This window comes from Caenorhabditis briggsae, assembly GCF_000004555.2.
Source record: "Caenorhabditis briggsae complete genome, chrII, whole genome shotgun sequence".
NCBI classification, from domain to species: Eukaryota; Metazoa; Nematoda; class Chromadorea; order Rhabditida; family Rhabditidae; genus Caenorhabditis; species Caenorhabditis briggsae.
This window is the reverse complement of record NC_013486.2, coordinates 3,558,634-3,586,572: the sequence shown is the minus strand read 5'-3', so window position 1 is coordinate 3,586,572 and position 27,939 is coordinate 3,558,634. Positions and strand designations below refer to the sequence as shown.

The 27,939-nt window shown below is 39.0% G+C and overlaps 4 protein-coding genes across 4 annotated transcripts in view; 1 reads left to right on the top strand and 3 right to left on the bottom strand.

The window, feature by feature from the left end:
- CBG00701 overlaps nucleotides 1–5,944 on the bottom strand; it is a gene marked incomplete at both ends in the record, with an annotated part of 8,565 nt that extends 2,621 nt beyond the window's left edge. The window contains 6 exons of the mRNA XM_002630227.2: nucleotides 96–204; nucleotides 251–519; nucleotides 2,489–2,575; nucleotides 2,622–2,692; nucleotides 2,745–2,880; nucleotides 5,890–5,944. Coding sequence (XP_002630273.2) covers nucleotides 96–204; nucleotides 251–519; nucleotides 2,489–2,575; nucleotides 2,622–2,692; nucleotides 2,745–2,880; nucleotides 5,890–5,944 — 727 coding nt within the window. The remainder of the gene's footprint in view (nucleotides 1–95; nucleotides 205–250; nucleotides 520–2,488; nucleotides 2,576–2,621; nucleotides 2,693–2,744; nucleotides 2,881–5,889) is intronic.
- A 5,131-nt stretch (nucleotides 5,945–11,075) lies between these two features.
- Nucleotides 11,076–13,298, bottom strand: Cbr-col-77 (the record flags this gene model as incomplete). The annotated part of the gene is made up of 4 exons (XM_045241905.1): nucleotides 11,076–11,081; nucleotides 12,098–12,877; nucleotides 13,081–13,165; nucleotides 13,216–13,298. The coding sequence occupies 4 exons, from the start codon at nucleotides 13,296–13,298 to the stop codon at nucleotides 11,076–11,078; spliced, it is 954 nt and encodes a 317-aa protein (XP_045091597.1).
- Nucleotides 13,299–16,434: 3,136 nt separating this feature from the next.
- On the top strand, nucleotides 16,435–19,337 carry CBG00704 (the record flags this gene model as incomplete). The annotated part of the gene is made up of 8 exons (XM_002630229.2): nucleotides 16,435–16,613; nucleotides 16,663–16,818; nucleotides 16,892–16,997; nucleotides 17,396–17,539; nucleotides 17,703–17,912; nucleotides 17,956–18,087; nucleotides 18,216–18,409; nucleotides 19,070–19,337. 8 exons carry the CDS (start codon nucleotides 16,435–16,437, stop codon nucleotides 19,335–19,337), a joined length of 1,389 nt encoding a protein of 462 aa, XP_002630275.2.
- Nucleotides 19,338–19,688: 351 nt separating this feature from the next.
- On the bottom strand, nucleotides 19,689–27,321 carry Cbr-amt-3 (the record flags this gene model as incomplete). Its single annotated transcript, XM_045241904.1, has 11 exons — nucleotides 19,689–19,908; nucleotides 20,282–20,474; nucleotides 20,601–20,777; nucleotides 21,521–21,689; nucleotides 21,725–21,820; nucleotides 21,868–21,993; nucleotides 22,068–22,261; nucleotides 23,910–24,398; nucleotides 25,245–25,535; nucleotides 25,792–25,902; nucleotides 27,273–27,321. 11 exons carry the CDS (start codon nucleotides 27,319–27,321, stop codon nucleotides 19,689–19,691), a joined length of 2,115 nt encoding a protein of 704 aa, XP_045091596.1.
- Nucleotides 27,322–27,939: the final 618 nt, after the last annotated feature.

Genomic DNA, 27,939 nt, shown 5'->3' with positions numbered 1-27,939 from the left:
GGAACTTCAAATGGCTGTATCTCGGCTTCTAGATGAGCTAGGAACTTGGTTGAAAGAAATTTTGTCTATTTTGATATCATTTTAAAATGACTCACCTTGTCTATAATGCAGAGTAGTTGCCGCTGCTCCAATGTGTGTCAACTCTTGGCATCCAGCGTCCGCAGACTCTCCGATCCGTCCACTGCTTCCCGACTTGTCATGGATCTGAAAATCTTCAAATTCTTAACCACATCTTTATCTCAAGACTCACAAAACATCGATATTGCTCTCCGGCACTATACCCAACCCTTGCAGCAAAATAATGCAATCCAAATGATTGCCAAGATCCTATACATTCCATTTGCCAAATCGCTGACTCCCGATTTGGGATCTCTGGACACGCTTGGTAGTGAAGAGCAAGACGATCGTATTGAGCACATCGGTGAAGATGGGATGTTCGACTATTGCAGATTCCTTGATTGGTTTGGTAGGTGAAGTTCATTGGAGCTTCAATTGGGCAAGGTACAGGGATCGCTTCTTCTGAAATGATTTGGAAGTTTTTGAAAAGAAAAATTTGTCTTTTTCTGAATTCTAGAGTTTTGGGATTTTGGAGATTTTAAAGAGCTTTCAAGATTCGGATATTCAAAAGTTTCGAATTCTTTAAAGGTGGGGGGACAGGAGATTTTTCGTAGTTTTTTTGTAGCTAGAGTATGCATTCTACCGTCACGGTGTACAACGCTTAATTTCACTCTGTGTATTAGGTTGGCGGGAAAGTCTTTGTCACTCTGTTTGTTTAATCACTGTTCTCGTATATGGAGGCTGTGTATGATATCGACTCTAGTGAATAACAAGGTGATAAGAACCTTCCATATAAACAAGTCCCCATCTCCTTCCCTGCTCCTCATCTGTAATTGAAACGATATGTTTGTTCCCACTGCTATTCACATCAGACATGTTTTGATTTACCTCTTCCTATCTCACACCACGATGAAGGATTCGGAAACTTTCTTGAAGAATGTGTACAACACACATGCCCCTCACTACAATACTATTCGCAATTGGTTCCATCGTTTCGAAAAAGATGACTTCTCGCTCGATGAAAAGGATCGCTCTGGGAGACCCCGTGAGTTGGATTTGGACAAGCTGAAGCACGCATTGCAATCGGATCCATTTCAATCTAGCCGTGAACTAGCTGTCACATTCGGAGTTCACCATAGCACAGTCCTTGAAGGTTTGAAGTCTCTTGGAATGAGAAAACTTTTTGGTCGATTCATACCTCATCACCTGACTCAAGCCAACCTTGACCGCCGAGTCGACGATTCGATTACTCTTCTCACTCTCCACGCGGGCGATCGATGGCTGGACCGGCTAATAACCGGAGATGAGAAGTGGGTCTTCTACGATAATCACCACAGGAAATCCCAGTGGGTTGGAGAAGGAGAGAGCCCACAGGATGTCCCCAAACCCGACCTTCATCCGAAAAAAGTTATGCTCTCTGTGTGGTGGGGAGTGGACGGCCCCATCTACTGGGAACTTCTGCCCGAGGGCAAAACAATAACTGGAGACCTCTACACTACTCAACTACGAAACCTCAAGAAAGCAGTCGACCGTTCGGCCCTGAAAGACAAGAAAGTGTACTATCAACATGATAACGCTCGCCCACATGTTTCGAAACAAGTGAAGCAGGAGCTGATGGGATATGGATGGAATGTTCTCCCTCACCCCCCCCCCCCCGTATTCTCCTGATCTTGCTCCTTCCGACTATTGGTTATTTGGCGATATGACACGTGCCTTCGAAGGAAGAAGCTTCAATTCCCGTGGAGCGGTCGAAGCGGCACTCAAACAATACGTTGCCTCACGCCCGGCTGGATTCTACCGCAATGGAATCCATAAATTGAGGGAACGTTGGAGACATGTTGTTGATAATGATGGACAATATAATTAATTATTCGGTTATTTTTTCTTTGAGAAATAAACTATTGAAAAAGTGACAAAGACTTTCCCGCCAACCTAATACAACTGTCGTCCTCGCCTTTATGTATGCAATCGGGCGCGCGCTTTCTCTTTACCCGCGTGACTCAGTCGGTAGCGGCGCCGCACCCTCTTCTTCGCCCTCACAAGTTCAACTCCTCGAGGGGCATCTTTGAACGGAATTTCGAGAACATTTTTTTTTTTCATGTCCCCCCCCCTTTAAAGGAGGCGAGACAGCAAAAAATTCGGGGACAGTTCGGGGGACGAAATCGCGCCGCGCTTATGTAGACCATCGGTCGTCAGGCGCCTTCGCGCCCCCGTAGCTCAGCCGGTAGCGGCGCTGTACCCCTGAGCTGCCTGTCATGAGTTCAACCCCTCATGGGGGTTCGCTATGCAAAATATCAGGAAAACTTTTTTTTTGGTGTCTGGCCTCCTTTAAAACTAGGAGAACAACATCATCTTTCTTATTTGGCCTTGGAAATTCTTAAAAAATTTTTGAAGGCAAACTCGCTCCATTGACAAATTTTGTTTTTCTTACTCCTAAAAAGTGTGTGCATCGTTGTATCCGCACTCATCAAGTGCGAGCATTTATCCAGTTCCATTGCTTGATCGAACACACATTGAGCTGGAATTTCGGAACGTTTTGAGATTCAAAAAACTCGAAAACTCACTTGTTTTGTAATGCAGAACATTTTCATGCACTGGGAACGTAATGACACATCGGTAGCATGGTCCGCGGGATCTGAAAAACAGGGTAGTTTGAAGAAATTCGACACCCAATTCATTAGACTTACGTATCACTAGTCAACATAAACAAATCTCTGCTCCTCTGCACACAATTTCCCAAATTTCCAATCGAATTGTGTGTGATATTCAACTCATTCCCATTTTCCAGCCAAACTCCAGTCCATGGTAGTCGGCATCTTGTCCCTGAAAGACATTTCGGTTTCTTTCATCTTTTATCCATCTTTTTTTTTGTTTTCCGAATCTCATAAAAAACGAGCTGTCAGCTCTCGAGAGGACCCCCGGGAGAGGTTTCCAATTATTCTTTGTTGCCTTTGAGGGAGAGAAAGTGACCAAATGGGTTTCCTAGGCCATGAGGGGAAAGTTAGGCTACCGAAACAATTGTATGTACAACTTAATGTAAAACTGTTTGTCGCATTTTTTCTAGGCCAGGAGGAGAAAGTTCGGCCACTACAACTTAATGAGATCCTTCGAAAGTTCAAGTTCCCCATACTCCTCTAATTGAGCCACTTCCGCTTCTATACACATATTTGTACATGTCCGTCTTCTTTTCCTTCTTTTACAAACTTTTGCATATGTACATCTTCCCTACTAAATGTTCCAATGACATTGAATCCCTCTGGGAGTTTCCCTAGGCATCATCATCATCTTTGTTACCCTTTTGGGAAAGCATAATTTGACCTACATGGCTCTTATTGGAAATTGAGGGTGGCTTGGTGTCACGCGATCCGAAATGAACAAAAAAATGAATTGGAGTGGCTTTTGGGTGCTCGAATCCATAAGATAGAGGGATAAACAAGGAATTGTACTCGTAAATATTGGAATCGGTTTTTTGGTTTTATGGTCAGACAACAAATTTCGAGGTTCGGAGTCAACAAAAATTAGTCGATTCTAGATTCCATGATGTCAGGATTCTACGATTCCAGGATTCTAAGATCCCAAGATTTCGGGTTTTCAGGATTCCAGGATTCTAGCGTTCCAGGATACTAAGATTCCAGGATTCCAAGGTTTTAAGATTCCATGATCCCAGGATTCAAGAATTTTATGTTTCCAGGATTTTAGGATTCCAGGAGTCAAGAATTCCAGGATTCCAAAACTCCAGGATTCCAGGGTTTCAGGATTCTAGGATTCTAGTATTCTAGAGTTCTAGGATTCAAGAATTATATAATTCTAGTATTCTAGAATTCTAGGATTCCAGGATTCCAGAATTCCAGGATTTCAGGATTCCAGGATTCCAAGGTTTTAAGATTCCAGGGTTCCAAGGTTTTAAGATTCTAGGATTCAAAGGTTTCAAGATTCCAAGATTCCAGGATTCCAGGATTCCAGGAATAAATGGTTCCAAAAAACTCGGATCTAAGGATTCCAGAATTCTGGAATTTCAGGATTTCAGGGTTCCAGAATTCTTTTGTTTCCGACCCCAAGCAAACCATAAAATATCACTCCCGCCATACCAGAAGCCCCCAATTAATTTGTCCCTCGACAAAAAAAAAATTCTCCTTTCTCTTGCCCCTGTCATCTCACACCAATTCCATTCCAATCGCCGCCGTCTGCCCTAAATTGATGAGTCGTGGAGAAAACGAAAAGACCGCAAAAATTGGTGGCTAGGCGTTTCGAGCCGATTGTTCCTCTCACCCCCGTTTGAGCCGCCAAAAGAAGGCAATGGCTCCGAGAATCAAGGAATAGAGAGAAGAGAAATAGAGGGGATAATGCGATTTTTGAATGTCATGTTGGTTGGGTGAATTTATGTGTGTGGAGGGAGAGAGAGAACAAGTGAAAAAGGACATGTCCAAAACGATTAGGAGGTGTTCGGAAGACGGATATATCCGGGAATGGAAGCCAGGAGGCAGAAGGAGTTTTTCCATGGTTTTAAGAAAGGTTTGACATTTAGAGAATCGTGGATATTAGGGTTTCAAGATTCTGAAGTTCCAAAATTCCGGGATGATGTGGTCCGATTTTGTCTATACTCCTAGATCTTGGGATGACAAGGTTCTAAGACTCAAACCTTTGAAGATTCTGAATTTCCAAAGTTCAAAGACTAGAGAACTCAGAAATGCCAAAATGTTTAGATTCTGTTATTTTAAAGATAAATTGATATTTAGAGTTTCCTGGTTTCTAGGATTCTAGGTATCTAAGAGAACTAAAAATCCAGAGATGAAATTAAGTATTGAGAGGTTCCAGGATACAGTACCTTTAGATTGTCAGCTCTCTCTCTCTCTCTCTCTCTCTCTCTCTCTCTCTCTCTCTCTCTCTCTCTCTCTCTCTCTCTCAAAAATCCAAAATTTCGAATAGCCCATTCCGCTTTCCAACACAGTTCCTTCACTTCTAACATCTAAAATGTTTTATGCATATTTCATCCCTCAACCCCTTTCTCATAAATCTTACCCTTCTCACCCCTCCGCTAATCTGTCCCCTCTTGACATTTTTCTGTTCTTTTTCTCATTCTACAAAGACAAAAAGATCCTTATCGTATTCTGGAGGTATTTAGTAGATGGAATATGTCACTCGGATTAATCGCTCTTAATTTTGATCTATTATTTTGTAGTACTTGAGAGAGGGAGAGGGTACGAATTTTCATTTTATGGTGGCTCGGTAGCTAGTGAGAGAGAGAGGGAGAGAGAGAGAGAGAGGGAAGGAGAGAGAGAGAGAGAGAGAGAGAGAGAGAGAGAGAGAGAGAGAAAGAGAGAAAGAGAGAGAGAGAGAACTGATTGAGCTTATTATTGGTCTGGAGCCTAAAGAGACAGGATATCAGTTTGTTGTATCCAAATACTTTTCTAGAAGTACAAAACGGACTGAAAAATCTGAAATTCCGGAAATTTTTAACATTTTGAGACCCTGTATTTCCGATTTTCTAGGCTGTCACTTCAGCAATTTGACACCATTCTGAATATTCCCTGACACCTTGTAAAATGCCTTTTTAATACATGATGATGTACTGGAAAATGCAGTACACATGCATTTCCTTCTTTTCTGTTTCTCTCTCTCTCTCTCTCTCTCTCTCTCTCTCTCATCTACTAAATATATCTGCACACGCAATCAAATCAGTAGAAGAAGGTCCTCCCTTTTTAGGTCCCAGGGCCCTTTTTTCATTGCCCTGAAGGCATCTTTCTTTTTCACATGTACTAGAGATTTTTGAATGAGATATATAGAGCGTTTTCCTTTTTTTTTTGGATTTTCTCAGACTCCAAAAAAACGTACCTTTTGAGAGGACGAAAATGGCGGACAGAAGAATGAAGAGGCGATGGAAATGCATAGTGGCTCATGACATTTGAGAAAATGGGAAATCTGAATAAGTAGGCTTTTTCGGAAGTAAGAAAATACAGGATCTTGAAGTTCAAGATCTGGAAAATTTGAAATCCTTGAAGTCCGAATTCTCCGAAGTCTGAATTAAAAAAAAAGAAAACTATAGTAGTTCAAAAATCAATATATAAATTGACACCGAAAATGGAAGCGGTGGGCGGTTATCAAATTGTTGTTATCAGTGAAGTGAAATCAAGAATAACTGAAGAAGGAAAAGAAGAATAGAGAAATTGAGAAGAAGAGAAAATGAAACCGAGAGAGGGATATTTCAAAATAGGAGAATAGGAAAAGGGCGGAAAAGGTACTAATTAGAGAGGTTTCGAAAAAGGTAGTGGAGGAAAAATAATTGGGTAGTTGGCAAAATTTTGAAATGTGAAAGTGCGCTCAAATGAACAGAATTAATTGGGTGGGTTAGTGTTTCGATTCAGAAGTCCAGAAATTTGGATTTTAGGATATTCAAGTTATGAAATTCAGAAACCTCAGAATCTCAGAATCTTAGAATCTCAGAATCTCAGAATCTCAGAATCTCAGAATCTCAGACTCTAAAATTCTTTATTTTTACCAAAATTGAACAAGAAGCTAGAAGTTCAAAGAAACGTAAAACCTGTAATAGAAGGGCCCCTAACTTTTAACTTTAAACCAATTTATCTAGATGCCTGTTTTTTACATATTTCGAAGGCACCGAGACAATTGAGCTCAAACTTGACAGTGTGGGGGCTCTTCTATTACAGGTTTTACGGTATTCGTTCCAATTTCTTTTCGATTTCAATAGATCTCCAGTTCTATCCACTAGAAACAAAAAAAAAACTTATTCGAGGAGGATTTCCAAAAGAAGACAAAAAAATGGGGAGAAGAAAGAAGAAAGGCACTTGAGAGCTCTCCTCTTCCGAGAGGCTGCTCCTAATTAGATACGATGGCTCCCAATATTTTAAGAAAATTCCAAAAAGAAAAGAAAGGAAAAGAAAGACCAATGCAAGAACAACAAATTTGGTGGGAAATAAAAGCGAAAGAGAAAAGAAAAAGTTAGCGAGAAAGGATTTTAATGAGGGCGTGGCATGAAAATTTTTCGAAAGTTTTCCCAAAGAAGATTTTAGACCCTTTCTTTTTTCCGCTCTTTGCAGAAGGATGCAGACAAAACGGAAGACGATGTGACGTGGAAAAGGATAGGGACTTTTCAAGTTTTTTATTCTGAAGTGTCGCTGTTTTCTGGTGGGGTGTTCGAGTGGGAGAACAACAGGATGGAGAAATGACGTTAGAGGAAAGAAAATGTTAGAGAGCAATAAACAAGAAGAAGTTGAGAACATGGTTTTCAGAATAACGGGAAGTTTGCAAAAGTCGAAGAAACCACCGTTAAGATGTACAGTACCAAAAAAAATATATCGTAAAACCTAATTCCAAGAGGACCTTTCTATACCGGTTTTACCGTATTTTTCATAGTTGAAGCTTTAATTTTGTTTAGTAAAATCTGCAATTTTCAGAGAAATTGAGAAATTTGGAACTACTTTTTGAGAAATTAAGAATTCACCACTTTTCAATGAGAAAGTCCAAAAAGTGATATCTCTTTGTCCGATACTTGATTTCAAATTTTTCGAAAATTCTAGAATTCCAAAAGTCTGTTCGACTTAGAACTTCGGATGTTGTAAATTTGTGATATTTGCGATTTGAAAAATTTAAATAATATTTAGAATCAGACTTTTACTAAAATTGCTTAATTCTGGAAACTTCTAGAAGAACCTGAAAATTTTAGGACTTTCTAATGGTAAGTTGAAACTTCCAAATTCTGGTTTTCTTGAACTTTGAGTTTTGACTGGAATTCAAAAAAAAATTGGCTAACAATTAAAATTATAATATTAATTCTAAAAAAATGACGTTGAAAGTTTTTAACAAATGAAATGGGGAGAATTTCTACAATTTTTGAAAAAGGGAAAATCTGAAAAACAGGATTAAAAATTTTTCAAAATAGGAAACCCCTGCTTTCCCAAGAATTCAAGTTCTATTCCAAATCTATACTAAAACCTAATAGTAAGAACCTTCCTTTCTAGAAAAAGAATATTACTACTCTTATACCCATCCTCTTCTTCCCCTTTCCTTCCCACTATGAAAAAACAAAAAACAAAGAGAGAAAGGCTCTTTCTTTTTCTTTTTTTTAACATTATCTATCTCCAGTCATCCTTTTTCAGCTTCCAGAAGCTCCTAGAGTATCCCTCTGTACCATTCCTCAATAAAAGTCACACGTTTTTCAAATGTTCCTTTTAGAAGAGGAAAAAGAAAAATAAGAAGAAAAAAGGGAAGAAAAGTGCTAGGCGGCAATTTCTAGTAAACGGGAAAAGAAGAAGAAGAAGAGCAGAAAAAGAGCAGAAAGATGGCTCTCTCTCTGGTTTTGGGGAGCGTCCGTTTTTGGGAGAGGAAAGAGAAAAAGGATGGATGGGACTCCTTTTCTCTTTTACTCCCAAATGGGCGGAGCTTAATATCCGGGAATATCGCAAGATGGGGGACCGGAGATGGGTATGAGATACTGGGAACTGGGAGAAAAACCAAGAAGAAGATTAATGGATATACAGATAGGAAGAGATTGAGGAATTTCTTATATATGTACATAGGATTCTGAAATCCGGATACATAGATTCTAAGGTTCCAAGGATTTCAAATTCTCAGGTTCACGATCTGAAATAGAATAGTTAAAACAATTGTAGATCCTATGAATCAGAAATTCTGAAAATTCATCTGGCGATTCAGAGGTTTTAAAGTTTTCCGGCTTTCAGATTCGTTCAGATTCTGAGAGTTTGTGTTTTCAGATTCTGAGGTTCTGAGATTCTGAGGTTCTGAGATTCTGAGATTCTAAGATTCTGAGATTCTGAGATTCTGAGATTCTGAGATTCTGAGATTCTGAGATTCTGAGATTTTGAGATTCTGAGATCAGGAATTCTAAAATACAGAAAATTCTGTGAATCTGGAGTTTTGAAATTCCAAGATGTTGAGTTTCTGAGATACTCCGATTTGGAAAAAATGGAATTACTTTCCGCGTCTTTAAAACTTCCAATGTTTTTCTACAGAGGCAATTCTAGAAGAATCTACTCTGGAAGGAAATACTGAAAAACTCCAAGCTCAAAAGTTTTATTCTTTTTATTCTTGCCAAAAAAAATGCCGAAAGTCAAAAACCTCTTTTCTTCTCACCTCGCCCTCACTTTTTTATTTCATATGTTTGCATTTGTGATTTGATATGTGCATAATTCAACACAAGTGGTCTTTTTCCACCCGATTGAAATAGGTCTTGAGAATATAAGTCACCCAATTTTATAGAAAAAAGGAAGACGAGGAGCGTTTTTATGGGTCAGGGTAATATGAAAAAGAGTCGTGGAGCACACAAATGGAGATCATAAAATGGGCCAGAGAGTATCAGAAAAATGCCTATACAAAAGCTTTTAAAGGTGGGGGGACAGGAGATTTTACGGGGGATTTTTGGGGCCAGAGTATGCATTCTACCGTGACGGTGTACAACGCTTAACGCCACTCTGTTCATGTTCCCCCACCTTTAAGGTTTATATCATGAGGTTCCTTTTTTTTAGTTGGGTTATGGAATAAAAATTGGTTCTGACTGGATGATTTAATGTAGAGCAATTTAGTGGGGTTGAAAGAACGCGCAAATTTAGTAGTCCTCAAAAACAATTCGGTAGTTCAAAATTTAATTTTAAAAATTGAAAATTTCAAATAACCTAGAAGTTCCGATGCATATACCCTAAATCATCTAATAAAAGCCAACCCCATATTTGAACTCTCAAATTCCAAAAATCTACCGTAATCCGAAATTCGAAAAAAAGAATACAGTAAGCTATAGCTTACTGTAGGTTATAACCCTGAAGTTTTTTTATTCACGTTACGCAATAAACCATTTAATCAATCAATATTATGTCGCGCCCCCATCCTTCTCTCCACGTTTGAAAAATGCCACGTATTGAAAAAAGATCAGTTCTCTGTGAAATTCTCCTTTTTGAACTTCATTGTTGAATAATTTTCACAAGCCTTCTCTCTGGCAAGGAAGCTCTATGCATACCCTAATTTTGGTTGTTTCATTTCATTTGATCTCTTGATTCAATTGCGAGAGAAGTACTAAAAGGCCCCAAGGGTCGCCATGTTTTGGGGTTCATGGCCACTGAACGTCCCCCTTTCAAAAATGTTTCAATCAAAGATCGAAAAATTGAAACAAAAATTAGAAAAAACTGTAAAGCGTATGCATGACTTCTTACAAGGGAAAAGGAATTTTGGAAATTATCCAACAATGGTTCTCGGAGACCAGGGCGGGGGACCCTTTCATGTACTGAGCCTCGTTTCAGGTTTCCTACTACACAGTTTTTTTTCAAATTCCCAGAATCTTCCAGAAAAAATTACCTATTTCCCCCTTTCCATCTTATAATTTCCAGACATCTAATTACCCCTGATTATCTCAAATAAATGTTGCCATTCCGTCTGAACATCATGATGGCTGTCTGTACATATTTATTGTAAAAATGTTCGTTTGAAAAAAAAAAAAGTCTGAAGATAAGGAAGTCAATAAAAAAGTACAGGTGTAAAGTGACTTCGAAAAAAGGGAAAAAGAAAAGAACACGATTTTTTGCATTCGACAAAAAAAGTTGGGTGGGAAAAACGGAACGGAGTGATTTATAGAGGAAATGTGTGAGGAAAAATTGGAGGAATCATTTGAAATGGAGAAAAAAGAATTTTGGAAAATCTGAGTATCTGAAATATACTGAAGGAAAGCTCTAATAGAAGTCCACACTTTAAATGTATTTTGATCTCAATTATCTCGGTTCCTATGAGAGCTATCAAAAATATGTCAATTAATAAAATTTAGCTGATATTATGATAAATATTTAATCAGTTGACAAATTATTGATATATCTCACAGGAATCGAGATAATTGAGCTCAGAGGTGACTGCTTGGGTGGGCTTCTGAAAAATAGGCATTTTATTGGTTCAAGTAGATTGACCGAAACTTTGGTGGAGCTGTCACGGATAATGAAAACAACTCTTTTATCATGTCTTTATCAAATTTTTAAAAAATCGTGCGATTTCAAAAATTTTATTAATCAAGTCTTTTTGCTCAAAAGGTTTGGGACAGTTTGATACCCATATTGCCCAAAAAAAATCGAAAATTTGAAATTTGGAGAAGAACCTGAAATTCGGAAAAGAGCTAAATACAGAAAACTAGGGCAATATGTGTATCAAAGTTTGTCAAATTTCATGGAGATTCTGATTTTGATGCGGAAAGTCGGAAAAAAACCACTGGATTTCCATACATTCGTAAATGTGCGAATTTCGAAGTTTTGGCGCTTTGAAATCAACATTTTCCGTCATTTGAATTTATCATTCTTATAATAAACTGGTAGATTTAAAAAAACAATAAGATTGAAAATTCAGAAAACACAAATCAAAGGATTGTAATTTTTTGTAATTTTTTTTGTATTTTTTCAAAATTTCCAGATCTCTAACAACTTCAGAATTTCAAGATGTCTAATTTTCAAAATCGGTCTCCAAAGAAATAATCATATTAGAACAAAAAAACCATTAGACTTTCATTTTTCTCTTCAAAAATCTCAAAAAACGTAAAGCAAAAAACGTGTCAATTCTCATCTGAATCCCTCCATCAACTTTAGTTTTCTCAGATCTCCGACTGCAACCTATAATTTTCGCGTTTTGAAAAAGTGAAACGAAAAATATAAAGGTTTCTTTTTTTAGTTTTTTTTACTTTCGATTTCTCCAGAAGAGGAAGGTTTAAGTTTCGGAAATTCTAAAGATCTGAAAATTGAGAAGGAGAGATTGCACTTCTGAAACTTTCCATTTATTAATTTTTCTGTCTTATGAAAGCCTAGGTGTTTGATATCCACGAATATCCATCCATAACGGACACCCAGACTCCCAAAAAAGTGTGAACGAGATGATTGCGGAAGCAATAAAAGAACGGGTTCTTAGCATTTTGCGAACATTGCGTAACGTTTTTTTTTCAAGGTGTTCGGAAGGATGAACAATATCGCTTGAAAAACATCCAAAATCTAGATATAAATGAATCAATTTCATTTGAGATAAATTGAAAAAACGCATACATACATACAAACAACAATTCAAGAGAACTTCTTCCAAAATTAATATCCTGGAGCGGTTCTTGGTGGTGGGCAGTGATCGCAGCCACCTCCCTCTCCTGGCTGTCCGGCCTCTCCTTGCTCTCCTGGTGCTCCTGGCTGTCCTGGGGCTCCATCGGATCCAGCATCTCCAGCTGGTCCTTGTGGTCCGTCTTGTCCTGGTTGTCCAGCGGCTCCTGGCTGTCCGTCGGTTCCTGGGGCTCCTGGAGCTCCGGCTGGTCCTGGTGGGCCTGGTGGGACGGCGACCTCCTCGACGACTCCTGGCTGTCCGTCTTGTCCTGGTTGTCCGGCGGCTCCGTCTTGTCCTGGTGGTCCTTGTGGTCCGCGTTTCCTGGTGCTCCGTCTTGTCCTGGGGCTCCATCGTTTCCGTTGGCTCCGGCGTTTCCTGGCGCTCCCTTTGGTCCGGCGTTTCCTGGTGCTCCTGGTGGTCCGGCTGGACAGTCGAAGCAGAAGTCGTCGGCGGTTGGGATGGCCTCGGCTGGGGCATCGGCTCCTGGCTGTCCGTCTGGTCCTGGTTGTCCGTCGTTTCCGTCACGTCCGTCCTCTCCTGGGGTTCCTGGTGGTCCGGCTGGTCCTGATCCGCATGAGCAGCATTGACCTCCGGCTTCGGCGGCTGGGGCGGAGACGGCGGCATCGGTGGAGTACTCAGCTGGGGCTCCGTATCCGGCTTGACGCTTCACGAGTTTCTTGACTCCCTTGATGCGCTCATATTGCTCGAAAAGTCCGTTGGTGCGGTGAACGCAGAAGTCGACCTGGAATAATTTTTTGAAGAGGAAATAAGCTGATTATTAGATTTTCCTGGGTAAAATGAAACCAGATCGTTCCATAGAAATTCAAAACGTTTCGAATATTCTTTTTTATCTATACATAAGTCACATAGTCAAGTTCAGAGGATGTAGCCAATTAGGGGCTAAAAATCTTGCAATGAATCCTAATGAGATCATAACACAATTACCTCAGTTTGCAGGGTGGATTGGACGGTTTGCATGTAGTTGTACAGCGATGGGATGGCGACGATGGCAGTCAAAGTGGCAACGGTACTGAAAAATTTTGTAACTTTTGGTTTTGAGGTCACTATCAGAACGCTTACCTGATGCAGATACCGAAGAAGGCGATCTTACGAAGGCCCTCAGCCTCTTGCATCAACGTCTTCTCGTCCTTTTGCTGGTACATTGTTCGAATCGCAATGAAACGATGCCATTCGGAGTGTCAAGTCGGCGCTTATATACCCAACTTTAAACTGACTAACGAGCCGCTTCTTCGCAACAGGTCACTACTGAAAAAACGGTGGAATCTCCTCCCCCTTCTTCTCTCTTCAACGCAAGGAAGGCGCCGTGCCTTATGCAGTTCAGCGTAACAAAAACAGCGCATCGCGTCTGCTGCTAGATGTCTCTTGGCTTTACCCAATATGTCTCCTCCGCACTTTTTTTGGTTTTTTTTCGAAGGTGGTTGCCTTCCTCTGCTTCTTCTGCCAACATGATTTTCGGTGAACCTGTGAAACAACGATGGTATCTTTTCTAATGGATAAGATCTGCCAGCCAGCGTTTTTGACGCCTTGCCGATGTTTAAGCTGTGAATAATTGCCGGGCGCTATAAGGTATTAGCATTTTCTCATACTGAATCTCGAAACTTTACAACATAAAACAAGATTTAAGACTTTCTTACAGATCGGTATCGTTTTCCCCTATTGTTGTACTAAATAGATGCAGTAATCGGGTAAATCTGAACTTGATCAAACACCGAGAGAGGTATTGGGAAACCCCCAAAGTAAACGAAAAAATATTTGAGCTGCCACCCACTAGTGAGTAATTTGTTAAACAATGAAAAATATACATTGTTTTTGAAAGTGAGACATAAGATATTGATTCTAAAATTGCTTCCGCTGGTACTTTTGGTCTGAAAAAAAGTGGTTAAGAGCTCTCAGAGATCTCCAAGATGTCTCAAAAAGGCAAGATAGCTTATGAATTTTGCAGATGAAGCTGAGAATGGTCACCGAAAAGACTCAGAAGTCACCAGCAACTTCTGGCTCGAGCCTGGTCAGATTCCGGAGAAAACCGATATTAAAGCAGACCAAAATCTGACTATGGTCCGCTGGACAGCCGTTTTTGAGCAAGTTCCGACTAGAATCTGGCCATTTTCCGTCCAGAAGCTGAACACCTTTGACTTCTGCCCAGATGTCACAAGCAGACATCCGAGTAGTTGCACCTGGAAAGATTTATCGGATTTTTAGAAATACTAATGGAGGGAAGAAGCTTGTGGAATTTCAACCTGAGTTCAGTACTTTAAGAACCAGGCTGAGTGGTACCTAGCTACCAAAGCTAAAGGTCGTCTACGAGGATTCGTTCCAGCAAGAACAGGATAATTAGGAAAGGATCGACGTGACAAAACCAACAGATACGAAGTGCCAACAGAAGGCGAGGGGCCCAGAGGCCGAAGCCGGAGGCCAATCCTGCTTATGCGGATCAGGACCTGCCGGATCACCAGGAACCCCAGGAGAGTACGGACGTGATAGAAACGACGGACAGTCAGGATTAGACGGACAGCCAGAAACCCATGCCCCAGCAAAAGACATTCCAGTCGCTGACGGCTTCTGTTGCCTAGCTGAACTACAAGGACCGCCAGGAACCGTCGGATTGATGGAAGCTTCACGGATCCCAGAAGCTTTTCTCCGCGGAGGGCAAGTGCTTCAGAAGAGCAATAATACGCAAGAGAGGAGGTTACGATCACTGCATAAAAGTCTGGAACTTCCCGGAAGGACCAAACGTCTTAGCGAGATCAGGACACAACTGTCCGGAAGCATGAACAATATTTTGAAAGTTCGAATTCAATTCTTTCTAGTTTAGTGTTGCCAACTGAAATAAATCCCTTCCATCAGTCCATATTGTTGTTTTTTCTTCCTGATGGGGTGCCAACAATGTCCGGGTAGCAAGTGATGTTTCTAAATTTGTGTGCTCATGTGCTCAGAGTATTATCATCTTCTCCTCTGCGCCCATCCCTGCCGTCGTCCGTCAAAATGTCCACCCTAGAAAAACGTCTTTCGATCCTTGATTTCCGTTTTTTTTTCTCGCACCTATCCGCGGATAATTATCATTTTGTTTTCATTAACGCGCGCGGGGCGCGGAAGAAAAGGTGAGAAAAAGAGATATTTTGTGTGGATGACGGCTTATCAACACCCAGAGACACAGAGAGAGAACCCGAAAGTGGAGTAGTTTCGAGCAGCAGACCCACTCCCGGGGGCCGGCTCTTTTTTGAGCAAACAATGGGCATGCTGCCCCCTCCACGCCCCTGGAGCCAGAAGAATAATAGAAGGACCCATTTACGTTCAGTTTGGGTTTCGATCTGCCAAACGACACGTAAAGCATGAGAATAATCATGATGAGAACTACCTGCCTATTATTTATTGTATTATTTTTCATTCATACGGTACGGTACTATCAAAAACTGTTTTCTTCGTTTTTTTCAAACGGATTGAAGATATACCGTATGGAGCAAAGATTAATTTCCGTATTCTCTAATAGAATTCCGTCCAAACCGTCAACTTTGAGCTCAATTATCTCGACTCTTGTGAGAGATATCTACAATCTTTCAACTGATAAAATAATTATCATAATTTCACCGATATTTTAACAGTTGACAGATTTTTGATATCTTTTAAAGGAATCGAGATAATTGAGCTCTAAATAGACAGTTTGGGAAGGCTTCTATTAGAGGAAAAACGGTCACTTCCATAGTCTGAAAATTTCCCAGTGTACAAAATTTTATATTATTTTTAGAAACGGATATTTCGAAAATTCTTCTGGAACTATTTTTTCCATAATTTTCTTCAAAAATTAGTCAATTTTAATTTTTGAATTTTTAAATTTTTTTTTTAAGTGTAGTGTCGAAAAGTTCGAGCTGAAACAACATAGTTCTGCGGTCAGTTTGATCTCTGAAAATGCAAAAACCTAGCATTTCTACTACATTTAGGTTATCAGAATTTTAGTAAAATTATCACAAATCGGGATTTTTAATCATTGGAAGTATAAAATCCTAAAAGTTCAGGAATTGGAAAAGTTAGAGAACTGGAACCAGTTTACCGTATTTCCTCAAATGAAGCGAACACAAATCGTCGACTTTGAACTCAATTATCTCGATTCCTATGAGTGATATCAAAAATCTAGCAGCTGACAAAATATTGGAAATGTTATGATAAACATTTTATCAGTTGACACACTTTTGAGAGCTCTCAGTGTAACCGAGATAATTGAGTTCAAAGTGGACGTATGGGAGGGCTCCTATTAGAGCAGTAACGTTACCTCCACCTAGCTGAATGTTTCTCATTCTTCTTCTTCTAAAAATAATCAATTCTCCAATTCTCCAGATCGACGCTAAATCCCCAACCCGTAGCAAACGACAATGCGGATGTTCCTCCTCGAAACCCCAAATGTCATGTAAATGCTCTCCATCCACATCGACATCCCAACGAGTATGTTCTTGTTCTCCTCTAGCGTAAGTCATCCTTCTTTTTCTTCCTGTCTTCCACCACCACTTTTTATAGCACCCAATCCTCTTCATCCTGTGGATGTCAATCCTCTTCGTGTGCCAACTCTTGTCGTTCGACGTGCCGTCCGACGTGTTCGTCTTCCGGTGGCGGCTTCGGGTGTCGCATGAATTGTCAGAATTCGTGTGTCAACGCATGCAACAAACAATTCGCGTAAGAAAGAGATCGAATAGGGGGATATGAGAGATGTGAAGATGTTAGGTTGTGTAACGTGGTTTTGTTTCAGACCATCTGCCACATCGGCACCAATTCAAATTCAAGTCAAGGCTCAGCAACCCTCGGTTGTTAGAGCAGTAGCTGGGCAATCCTGTTTATCAGATTGTAACTCTCAGGTGAATCTTTTAAAAATATCATTCAGTTTGAAGTCTCTACGTTTGAAGCTTTAGCTTTGAAGCTTTAGTTTCAAAGTTTTAGTTTTGGATTTTTAGTCTTGAAGCTTTAATTATGAAGCTTTAGTTTTGAAGCCATCACCTTTGAAGCTTTAGCTTTGAAGCTTTAGCTTTGAAGCTTTAGTTTTGAAGCTTTAGCTTTGAAGCTTTAGCTTTGAAGCTTTTATCTTTGAAGCTTCAGCTTTGAAGCCTTAACTTTGTAACTTAAAAACTGAGTGACTCATTGAAGGATTATCTGAAACTTTCCGAATCGATAAAAAAGTCCAAGCAATTTTCTAAAACTGTTCGCGGCAGGCTCTTCCTTCAAGAAACACCTAACTATACTAAAAAACCATTTTTAGTGCTCAAACGTTTGTCAACAAAAACAATATGGGTCGTCGCAATGTGCGAGCTCTTGTAATCGATCGTGCTCTCGAGTTTGTCAATCAAACCCTTCAGCAACGGGTGGAGCCGCCGCTCAGACCACAACACAAGCGCCGCTGAAGGTAGGAAATGGAAACTTTTTGATTTCTGGTTTTTTTTCAAAACTGATCGGGGAAGATCGAGATCTTTCTGGAAAAAGCTGTTACAGGGTATGGAATTTCAAAGCCCTGCCTTACTCTAGAATCTCTCAAAATTCCAAACCTCTCAATTCCCAAAAATTTCCAGGTCAGCATCAAAGTCCTCGACGACGGTGCCAACTGTATGTCGACCTGCTCCGACACTTGTCGCTCTTCCTGCTCTAACCGTGTCTCCCAATCAACTTGTGATGCAACTTGTCAAAACACTTGCAACTCAATGTGCCCGGCCCAAGCACCAGCCCAAGCACCAGTGCAACAGACTACTACAACTAATTCGCCAATCAAAATTAAGATTCAGGTAAGTCAGAGATAGCAAATAAGATGTACATCGTTTCGGTCAGGTGCAACAGCAGCCAACACAACAACAACAACAACAGCCTTCGGTTCAAAACAGTCCTCCACAACAGGTGCAGCAGCAACAGCAACCTCAAGCATCTCAGGCAGCTCCTCAAGCAGCGGCGCCTGTTCAACAGGTGCGGTTTTTTTTGAAATTAGGAATTTTTTGAAGAGTGGTTTTTTGGTACTCTAATTGTGAACAGGCTGTTTTTTATGGTTCAACTGCCCTGCTTCTTTGATCCAAGTTTTAATTTCCAATTTCCAGCAACCTGGGAACTGCATGTCTCAATGCCAAACCGGTTGTGCCACGTCGTGTGCTCAATTGTCTCCACAGCCAACTGAAGGATGTCCCACAAGCTGTCAGAATACGTGTCGAGATGTGTGTGCTCCGATAGTCGCTTCTCAGCCAAGCACACCGTCTCCACAATCGTATCCAGTGTTGTTGGATCCACAGCAAAGGTAGGCTACCATTTTTATAAGGTCCATTCGAATTTAAATGGCTGGGTAGTTCTGAAAATTCTGAAAATCCTTAAAATTCTGAAACGCTGAAATCCTGAAATCCTGAAATTCTGAGATTCTGACACTTTAATATTCAGAAATTAGAGATTCTAAGATTCTGACGTCCTATCATTCTAAGATTCCGAAAATCTGAAAATTATGAAATTCTAAAATATCTGAAACTCTGATGACTCTGATATAAAATTTTGAAACACAAACTATTTTTTTTTTAATTTTCCCTTCTAGAAGTTTTCAAATTCCTCCAAACTAGCCATTTTTACACCTACGAGTCTAGCTGGAGCGCCTTCGGCGCGTTGTCGTCGTTTTTGCTCCTCACTATTGCAGCCTACCCTCTATGTTCACTTTGAGCTCAATTATCGTGGTTCCTATAAGAGATATCGAAAATTTGTCAACTAATAAAATATAGGTAATATTATGATAAAAATGTTATTAGTTTAGGACTTTTTTATATCTTCCAAAGGGATCGAGATAATTGAGCTCAAAATACATATATAGAGTGGCTTCTTTTAGAGCCGATACGATAACCTATTTTGTTTTAAAACTGTACTAACTCATTTGCCAAAACGGTGGCAAACTCAGAACATCAAATTCGATTTACAGATGCTCCTCCGAATGCCAATCAGTGTGCCAGCTAGCCTGTGTCACCCAAAAATCCGCTCCACCATCTTCCTGTCTCGACAAATGCTCTCCACAGTGTGATTCTGCTTGCACCAGTCCACAGGTTCAAAAGAATTCTGCCCAACTCTTCACACCATCTTCCGATCAATCATCCTCTGCTCAACCGATCCGAATCAACATTTCCTTGGCTCCACTGACACCGTCTGCTTCCACATCCACATCTTCAACACCTGCTCCTACCTCGTTATGAACATTTTGAACTTATTTAATTCAATTTATATTTACTTCTATTTATTCTAATTTATTCAAATATCTATCCATGTTCCATTTCATCCCAGTTGTCTTTCCCATCTTCAGTTTTACATTCAATTCTTGTAAAATAAATTTATTTCTTTTTTTAAGAAAAGAAAAAAAGATGTACAAATAAAAATTAGAATTTGTTTCTCGAAAAGCTTCTGCTTGAATAGATTCTATTCAAATTAGCAGACACCCGATTTTGAAGCAGTTCTGAAGATTTGAAAAGAAATATAGAAACAAATAGAGATCTATGGAAAAGCGCGGAACCCGATTTTCAGCATAATTAAATGCGAATCTGAACGATTTAAACATCGGTGGTTGGTGGATTTAGTGGGTTATCCATCGGCGGAGATAAGGCTCGTGGAGCTGGAGCCTTCACAAATTTGCCAAGAGTCGAGTTTTTGGATTTGCGGGAGGCAAGCGATGTGGCGGATACTGTAGATGGTCGAGACTCGGATTGACCGACGCTCAGAGCTGTGGCGGTTCCTGTTGAGACGGAAGTAGCAGAAGTTATGGAGATCGACCTGGAACAATACATGCATATACTTTTAAGGTTTTTACAGTTCTAAAACTTTCTGATTCAATTACTATTTCAGCTCTCCCGTCGCTCGCTCTTCGCTCCCCCGTCGCTCGCCCGTCGCTTGCCCGTCGCTCGCCCGTCGCTCGCCCGTCGCTCGCCCGTCGCTCGCCCGTCGCTCGCCCGTCGCTCGCCCGTCGCTCGCCCGTCGCTCGCCCGCGTCGCCGCTCTATATTGCGGACAGGGCGAATAGCGCGAGCGGCAGTTTTTTTTTTCGGACGACCCGCCCGAGATGCAAATTTCAGAATAAGCAATCGTATGTCGAAAAATCCAAAATCCTAGCTCTAAATATATGAAATCTCATTCACGAAGTTGCTTACTTTCTCGAAGCTGCTGAACTCGGTTTACTCTCCCATGATGGTTGTCTCTGAACAGCTGCACTGCTTGTGGGAACGTTTTCAACTGGAGCTGCTTCCTGTAGAACTGGTGCTGTTGGCAAAGGACCTCCTTCCATTTCAATAGCAGTAGACTCTGCACGTCGACCAGTGCTTGGAGCGTTTCGAGCAGTTGTCACTGAAAAATTAGATTTTTTGAAGATGAAAATTGTCGAATTGTAAGCAGACTATCTATAATTTTATGAACGTCACTTGCCAGCCGCTCAATTTTTCAGAAAAGCTTCAGAATTCAAAGATAACATACCTGTACTACTAACAGCCAACGGTGCCACTTGATTGTTGAATGCGTGGACACTGTTCCTCTTGGGTGGACCCGCACCGTTGCTATTCGTTGTGTTCGTGTTGTTCGTCGCGTTGTTTCGATGATGCAGAACGTTTCCGTTGCCGTTTGGGGTCGCGCCGTTGCCGTTGGCAAGAGCTGCTGGAAAATATATGGATGAGACGGAAAAAGCTGTTTTTTGGGCGGGTAATAGAAGTTCTCCTAACTTTGAGTCTATATACCTCGCTTCCTTTGAAAAATATCAAAATGTTGACAACTGATAAAATGTTAATCATAATGTCAGAACTGTTTTGTTAGTTGACAATTTTGTGACATCTTGCATAGGAATTGAGATAATTGAGCTCTAATTTGTGGAGGACCTTCTATAAAAACTTTTTGAAGAACCTGGACTATTACAAATCAGAAACCAAAAGCTAATGATAAAGCAAAATTTTGAAAACTTTTAAATCACATGTTATGGATTTAATTTTCTAAAATTGTTCATGCGAATGGAATGTTATGCACGAAAGAAGAAAAAACTTTGAATTTTTTTTAAGTTTTGGTAAACAGATTTTTTCCACTTTAAGGGGTTTACTTTTTGGAATTTTTAGAATATTCTGCAGTCATTTTTCAGGAATACCAGAATTACAGTGCAACAAGATGATGTAGCGTCCCCCCCCCCCAAAGCGANCGGATGATAATTTTGAGATCAATTATATCGGGTTTGGAAAAAGATATCAAAAATCTGTCAACTGACAAAATGTTTGTTAACCTATGATAAACAATTTATCAGTTGACAAATTGTTTTAATCTTCCATAAGAACCGAGATAAATTCGTTCACATTTTTGGGGCCCTCATATTTCAAGTTTTGAGGTAATTTTCAAAAATACCCACCCCCATTGGCTTGAGCAAACGTTTCTTGCTCCGCTTCTCGTTTCAATTTTGCCGCTTCCATTCGCTTTTGCCGACTTTTCTTCTTCGCCAGCATTTTCCACTTGGTTATTGCTTTTGTGACAGTTTGAAATGTTCTGGAATCCAATCCCATTTTTTCGAGTTTTCTCAAAAAGTCCTACCTTGTAGATAACGGTTTTTCCAGCACATATCTTGCCACATTCGTACCCGCCAGTCCGTGTTCAATGACATCTGCTCCGATTTGTTCTTCGTAATCGGTGACACGAAGGCCAAGTGGACTCTTACTGATCAACTGAAAATTGGATTATGTAAGAAAGGAAAATAGAGCAGAGTTCTCACAAAAAGAGCCAGAAACCCTGTGGCAGCCGAGTAGAGTAGGATGGTAAATGTACATAAGAGCTGGACAAGAAGTAGATCGAAACTCCAAGAGTACAGTAGTCCCGACATGTTGTTTGTGGCACTTGTCTGGAATTAGGAAATTTTTTCTTGGAATTTTGAGCAATTAAGCGTAGGCCCATTTTATAAGAAGGTGTTCTTACCAAATATTTATCCTGCTCACAAAATATGCCAACTGCTATCATTCCCCATATTGAAGAGGTCAAATGAATGGGGACAATTCCAACTGGATCATCGATGTGAAGACGATCCAGGACCGGAAGAATTGCTATAGAGAAGACGGATGATATGGAGCCAATGACAAGTGCATGCCATGGACGGGATACTGCGCAAATGGCTGGAAATTGGGATTTTGTGATTTCATGAAACTGAAGTTTCGTTTTGAAAACAGAAGTTTAGAGTTCCAAGATTTCAAAATCCAAGAAAAACGAAAAAATTTTTAGTGAAGAGTTTGAAAAACTCATTATTCAAAAGTCGTAAATGATTCTGAAATTCCTGAAATTCAAACATTCTGCTATTCTAAAATTCTAATATTCTTAACATCTAAGTTAATGAAATTCTAATGTTTTTGAACTTTAGAAAATCAGATTTGTTAAAAGTGAATTATTTTAGAATTCTGAGATTTGTGGAATTTGAGATTTTGAGTTTCAAAGATACTGTAGTTCAAAAAGCACGATATCCTAAAGTTTCGAGAAACTTGAAATTGAAACTCGGAATCTTTTAATCTTGTAAATTTAGAATATCCGTTTCTCGGAAACTCAAAATCTCCTAATTTCCAAATTTCAGAATATCAGATTCTAAGGATCTTAGAATCTCAAAAATCGAGATATTCAAAAGTTTCGAAAAACTTGAAATATTAAACCAATTTCGGAATCGTGAACTCTAAGGATCTCAGAACCTCCGAATCTCAAAATCTTAGAATTCCAGAATCTCAGAAATATAGAATTTAGAACTTACGAATCTCAGAATTTCGAAATCTAAGAATCTCGGAATCACTGAATCTCAGTATCTCGAAATCTCAGAATCTAAAAGTCTCAGAACTTCAGAATTTCAGAATCTCAGAATCTCAGAATCTCAGAATCTCAGAATCTCAGAATCTCAGAATCTCAGAATCTCAGAACCTCCAATTCTCAGAATCTCAGGATCTCAGAATCTCAGAATCTCAGAATCTCAGAATCTCAGAATCTCAGAATCTCAGAATCTCAGAATCTCAGAATCTCAGAATCTCAGAATCTCAGAATCTCAGAACCTCCAATTCTCAGAATCTCAGGATCTCAGAATCTCAGAATCTCAGAATCTCAGAATCTCAGAATCTCAGAATCTCAGAATCCCAGAATCTCAGAATCTCAGAACCTCCAATTCTCAGAATCTCAGGATCTCAGAATCTCAGAATCTCAGAATCTCAGAATCTCAGAATCTCAGAATCTGAGAATCTCAGAATCTCAGAATCTCAGAATCTCAGAACCTCCAATTCTCAGAATCTCAGGATCTCAGAATCTCAGAATCTCAGAATCTCAGAATCTCAGAATCTCAGAATCTGAGAATCTGAGAATCTCAGAATCTCAGAATCTCAGAATCTCAGAACCTCCGATTCTCAGAATCTCAGGATCTCAGAATCTCAGAATCTCAGAATCTCAGAATCTCAGAATCTCAGAATCTGAGAATCTCAGAATCTCAGAATCTCAGAATCTCAGAACCTCCAATTCTCAGAATCTCAGGATCTCAGAATCTCAGAATCTCAGAATCTCAGAATCTCAGAATCTCAGAATCTGAGAATCTGAGAATCTCAGAATCTCAGAATCTCAGAATCTCAGAACCTCCAATTCTCAGAATCTCAGGATCTCAGAATCTCAGAATCTCAGAATCTCAGAATCTCAGAATCTCAGAATCTCAGAATCTCAGAACCTCCAATTCTCAGAATCTCAGGATCTCAGAATCTCAGAATCTCAGAATCTCAGAATCTATCTCAAAATCCCAGAACTCACCTGTTATGGAAACAATCGAGGACAATATTCCATTGATAAGAAAATTGACTTGCAACTTTTTAGTTTTCACAAAACTGATTGTAATCGCAGTGGCTCCACCACCAATCGATGCCATTATTGTTGCCACTGCAGCTCTCGCTCCCAATCTCCATCTTCCACCAGTGATTCCCCAAACCGATCCAGCATTTATACCAAACCATCCCCACCACAATAAAAATGTTCCGAGTAGTGCATTCGTCGGACTACTCATCTGATGAACACTGTCTTCATTGAATCGATTCCGTCTCGGTTTTAGATATACTGTAGCAATCAAACCGATAATACCACCAACCATATGAACTGCTGAGCAACCGGCAAAATCGACGACTCCTTTTTTATAGAATACACCCTCTTTATCCCAAACCCAGTGGGCTGGTAGGGCTTGAATTAGAATTACAATACAACCCAGTAGAATATAGGATTTTAGTTTGGCTCGTTCGGCGACTGCACCTACAAAATGTATATCAGATTTTAATTGGTTTTGGAGACCGCGATAAGTTATAAAGTACAGTATACCGATCAATTAGATTTTGACTCTTTTCAGGAGTCTGGGGCTCGGCTGTCAAGTTTCCGATCACTTTGAAAATTTTGGATAATGTGAAACAGACCTAAACTGAAAACTTTGCATTCACAGAATTTTCGGATATTTCCTAGTTTTTCAGCTATTTTCCGATTTCTGAAAGATACCCCGTTTCCAGCACAAAAACGGGCCAAAAAGAGGTGTTTTTTTCAGAAATTGAAAATAAGGAAATTTCCAAAAATTCTGGAAATTCAAAGTTGTGAATCAATGGACTTTTTTACACCCTCCAAAATCATTTTCTAGAAGATTCTACAGGTTTCCAGAGGATTCTAAAGGCTTTCCAAGAGTTCTAGGAAATTCTAGCAAATTTTAGAAGGCTCACGGATTCTAGAAGATTTCAAAAGGCTCCAGGAGGTACTAAAAGATATTGGAACGTTCTTAAAAGTTTCAAAGAGCTCTAAAAGGTTTTGGAAGGTTCTAGAAGTCTCTAGATGGCTCTAGAAGGTATTGAAATTCCAAACAGTTTCGAGGATTTTGGCAGACTGTCAGAGCGTTAAAAATAGTCTAAAACAAGAAAAAACTGATGTCTTTCGAAAATCGGCAAATAGCTGAAAAACTACGAAATTTCAAACAATTCTGTACATGCAAATGCTCAATCTAGGTCTGGTTTATACCCCCCCCCCCCCCCCGGCCAAAAATGGTCGAAATGGCTGAAAATCGACTGAAAACACGTTTTGTATTGACCGGTGCAATAGAGCGCATTTTGATTCCCTTACCTGAAACGATAGTTGAAGCAGTTGTGGCTAAAGATAATTGAAACAAAAAACTGGCATAGGACCATCCTTCCTGATTGATACTTTCGCGACTATCGTAATCTCTGGTTGGATCGTAGAAAAATTTTCCAAAGCCAATATAAGGATTTCTCCATGGTTCATAGTCTCCGTAGGAGAATCCGAAGCCACACGACCAGTAGGAAAGCCCACCGAATACGACATCTACCACGTTTTTGACCATTATATTCACCTCGTCTTTTGCTGACACACTTCCAGATTCCAGAAGACCGAACCCTGTAAAATTTGAAGCGAGATTAGATACCGTAGCTTTTATTTTGTGATAAATTTTCTTGGTTTCTGTTAAAGATATAAAAAAGTTGTCAACTGATAAAATATTTATCAAGATATCAGAAACATTTTATCAGTTGACAAATTCTCAATATCTCTTATAGCAACCAAGATAAACTAGCTCAAACTTGACAGTGTAATTTTCTCCGTGTTTTCAGACGGAAAATTAAAAATTTCAGACAAAAACTAGATAAAAACTTACCAGAGTGCATTGTGAAAATGATAAAACTGCTTGAAATAATCCAAACAGCATCATCCTGATAGAGTTTGTCCACTTCCGATGAGTGAAGGTTTTCCGCGTAGTGATGGATTTCTGGAAAAAAAGAATAACGAATTTCAAAAACAGGAAATTCTAAATTTTGTAGAGACTTTGAACATAAATCCTAAAAACTGAAAATCTGGATATATGGAAACTTAAGGAATTACATTTCTTATTTTAACGAATTTTCAGAATCTCAGAATTTCAGAATTTTCGAATCTCGAATATTCGGATTTTCAGAGTCCCGGAATTTTAGAATTTTAGAATGTGAGGACATCTGGATCTCAGAACCTCAAAACTTCAAAATTTCAGAATTTCCGATTTTCAGAATTTCAGAATTTCAGAATTTCGAAAACTCAGATCTTTCGAATCTCAAATATTCAGAATCTTGGAAATTCAGGATTTAACAATTATAATTATTCAGAATATATTATTATTCAGAATCTCAGAATTTCAGAATCTCAAAATCTCAAAAATTTCAGAATTTCAGAATTTCCGAATCTCCGACTATTCTGTACTCAAATTTAGCCGTTTTCAGTATTTTTAAGCTAAGAATCTCAGATCACACAATTTTTAAGTGTCTAAAAACTTCAAAAATTCAAATTTTTAGAATTTCAAAATCTTTGATTCAGGATTTTTCTATTCAAAAAAAGAATTTATTTTCGAAAGAAAAAATTTTTAAAACATTCTGAAAATCACGAAGATTTTAATTTTCAGTTTAAAAACGTTTTAATATTACAAATGAAGAATCTAACAACTCAAAAACCCGATTTTTTTTTTTGAAATCTGTGATTCATTTTTTTCTCCTAACTTACCATGAACCCCAACTAAATGATGATAATCAGTAGAAAATTCAGATTTTAGGCCATTATAGACCTGCATAAAAGGTTCAAAATAAATATGATTCTTGTATAGATTTTCTACATTCTCCATAATAATACTATGTTCTTTTTTCTTCCTTTTTCTTCTTTTTTATTCCCCATTTTTTCTTTCCAACCCAATTTGTAATCACATGTCAAACACATCAATCAGTCTGTCATTTTCTTTTCTTGCTCTCTACTTTTTTTTTCTTTTTGCTCAAAATTGGTCTAGATTTGGCTGGAAAATTTTTCAGACAAAAAAAGAGAAAAAATGTAATGGAAAAAAAGAAAATTAGATTATGATTGAATGGAGGAACGAGAATTTTTTGTGGACCTTCTAGGGAAAGCGCTGGGAAAGTTTTAGGACTACAATATGAAATTTTGGATTTTTTAAAAAATTTTCTAGATATCTAGATTTCTAGATTTCCAGATACCTAGATTTCTAGCTTTCTAATTCTATAAACTTACTGTTCCAAAACACACAAGTCTCATCTAGAATTTCAGTTTTTTTTGTTTCAATAATTTTTTTTTTAATTTTTTAAATTATTTTATACTCAAACTTACGGACGATTTGCATTGCGGATGCATTGAATATCGACCCCATCCCTTCCATTTTTATATTTTCAGATATATTTTTTTTCTTTATTCACTCGATCATCGTTCCTTTTTTCGAACAAAAAATATCAAAAATTGAGCTGGGTTGGAGCTGAAAAAAACGGATTTTTTTAAATGACAAAAAAGTAATAGAAGAGAGAAAAATAGGGAAAAAATAGAGTAGAGTCATAATTCGAGAAGAAGACGGGGTTATTTTCAGAAGGAACAGGTGGAAAGGGAGGGGAGAATTCAGGAGATTAGAAAGGAAACCAAATTGAAGATTGACGTAAAAATGGTTTGGGATTTTGAAAGAGGCGGAAATCTGGAAGACGATGGGAGGAAGAATCTCAAAGTTTGAGAATCGTGAGTTTTGGAAGCTTGGAAGCTTGGAATCTTGGAGTCTCAGAATTTCAGAATCTCATAATTTCGCAAGTTCGGAATTTTGAAATTTTAGGATCTTGGAATCTTGGAATCTGGAAATTTTGGAATGTCGGAATTTTCAGAATCTCCAAAGCTTTGAATTTCAAAATTTCAAAATATTCTAATCTTGAAATTTTAGGAACTTGGAATCTTTATCGATTGAAGAAAATTCTAAAAACCTAAATAATTATAGGAGTTTCGAAAATCTGAAAAATGA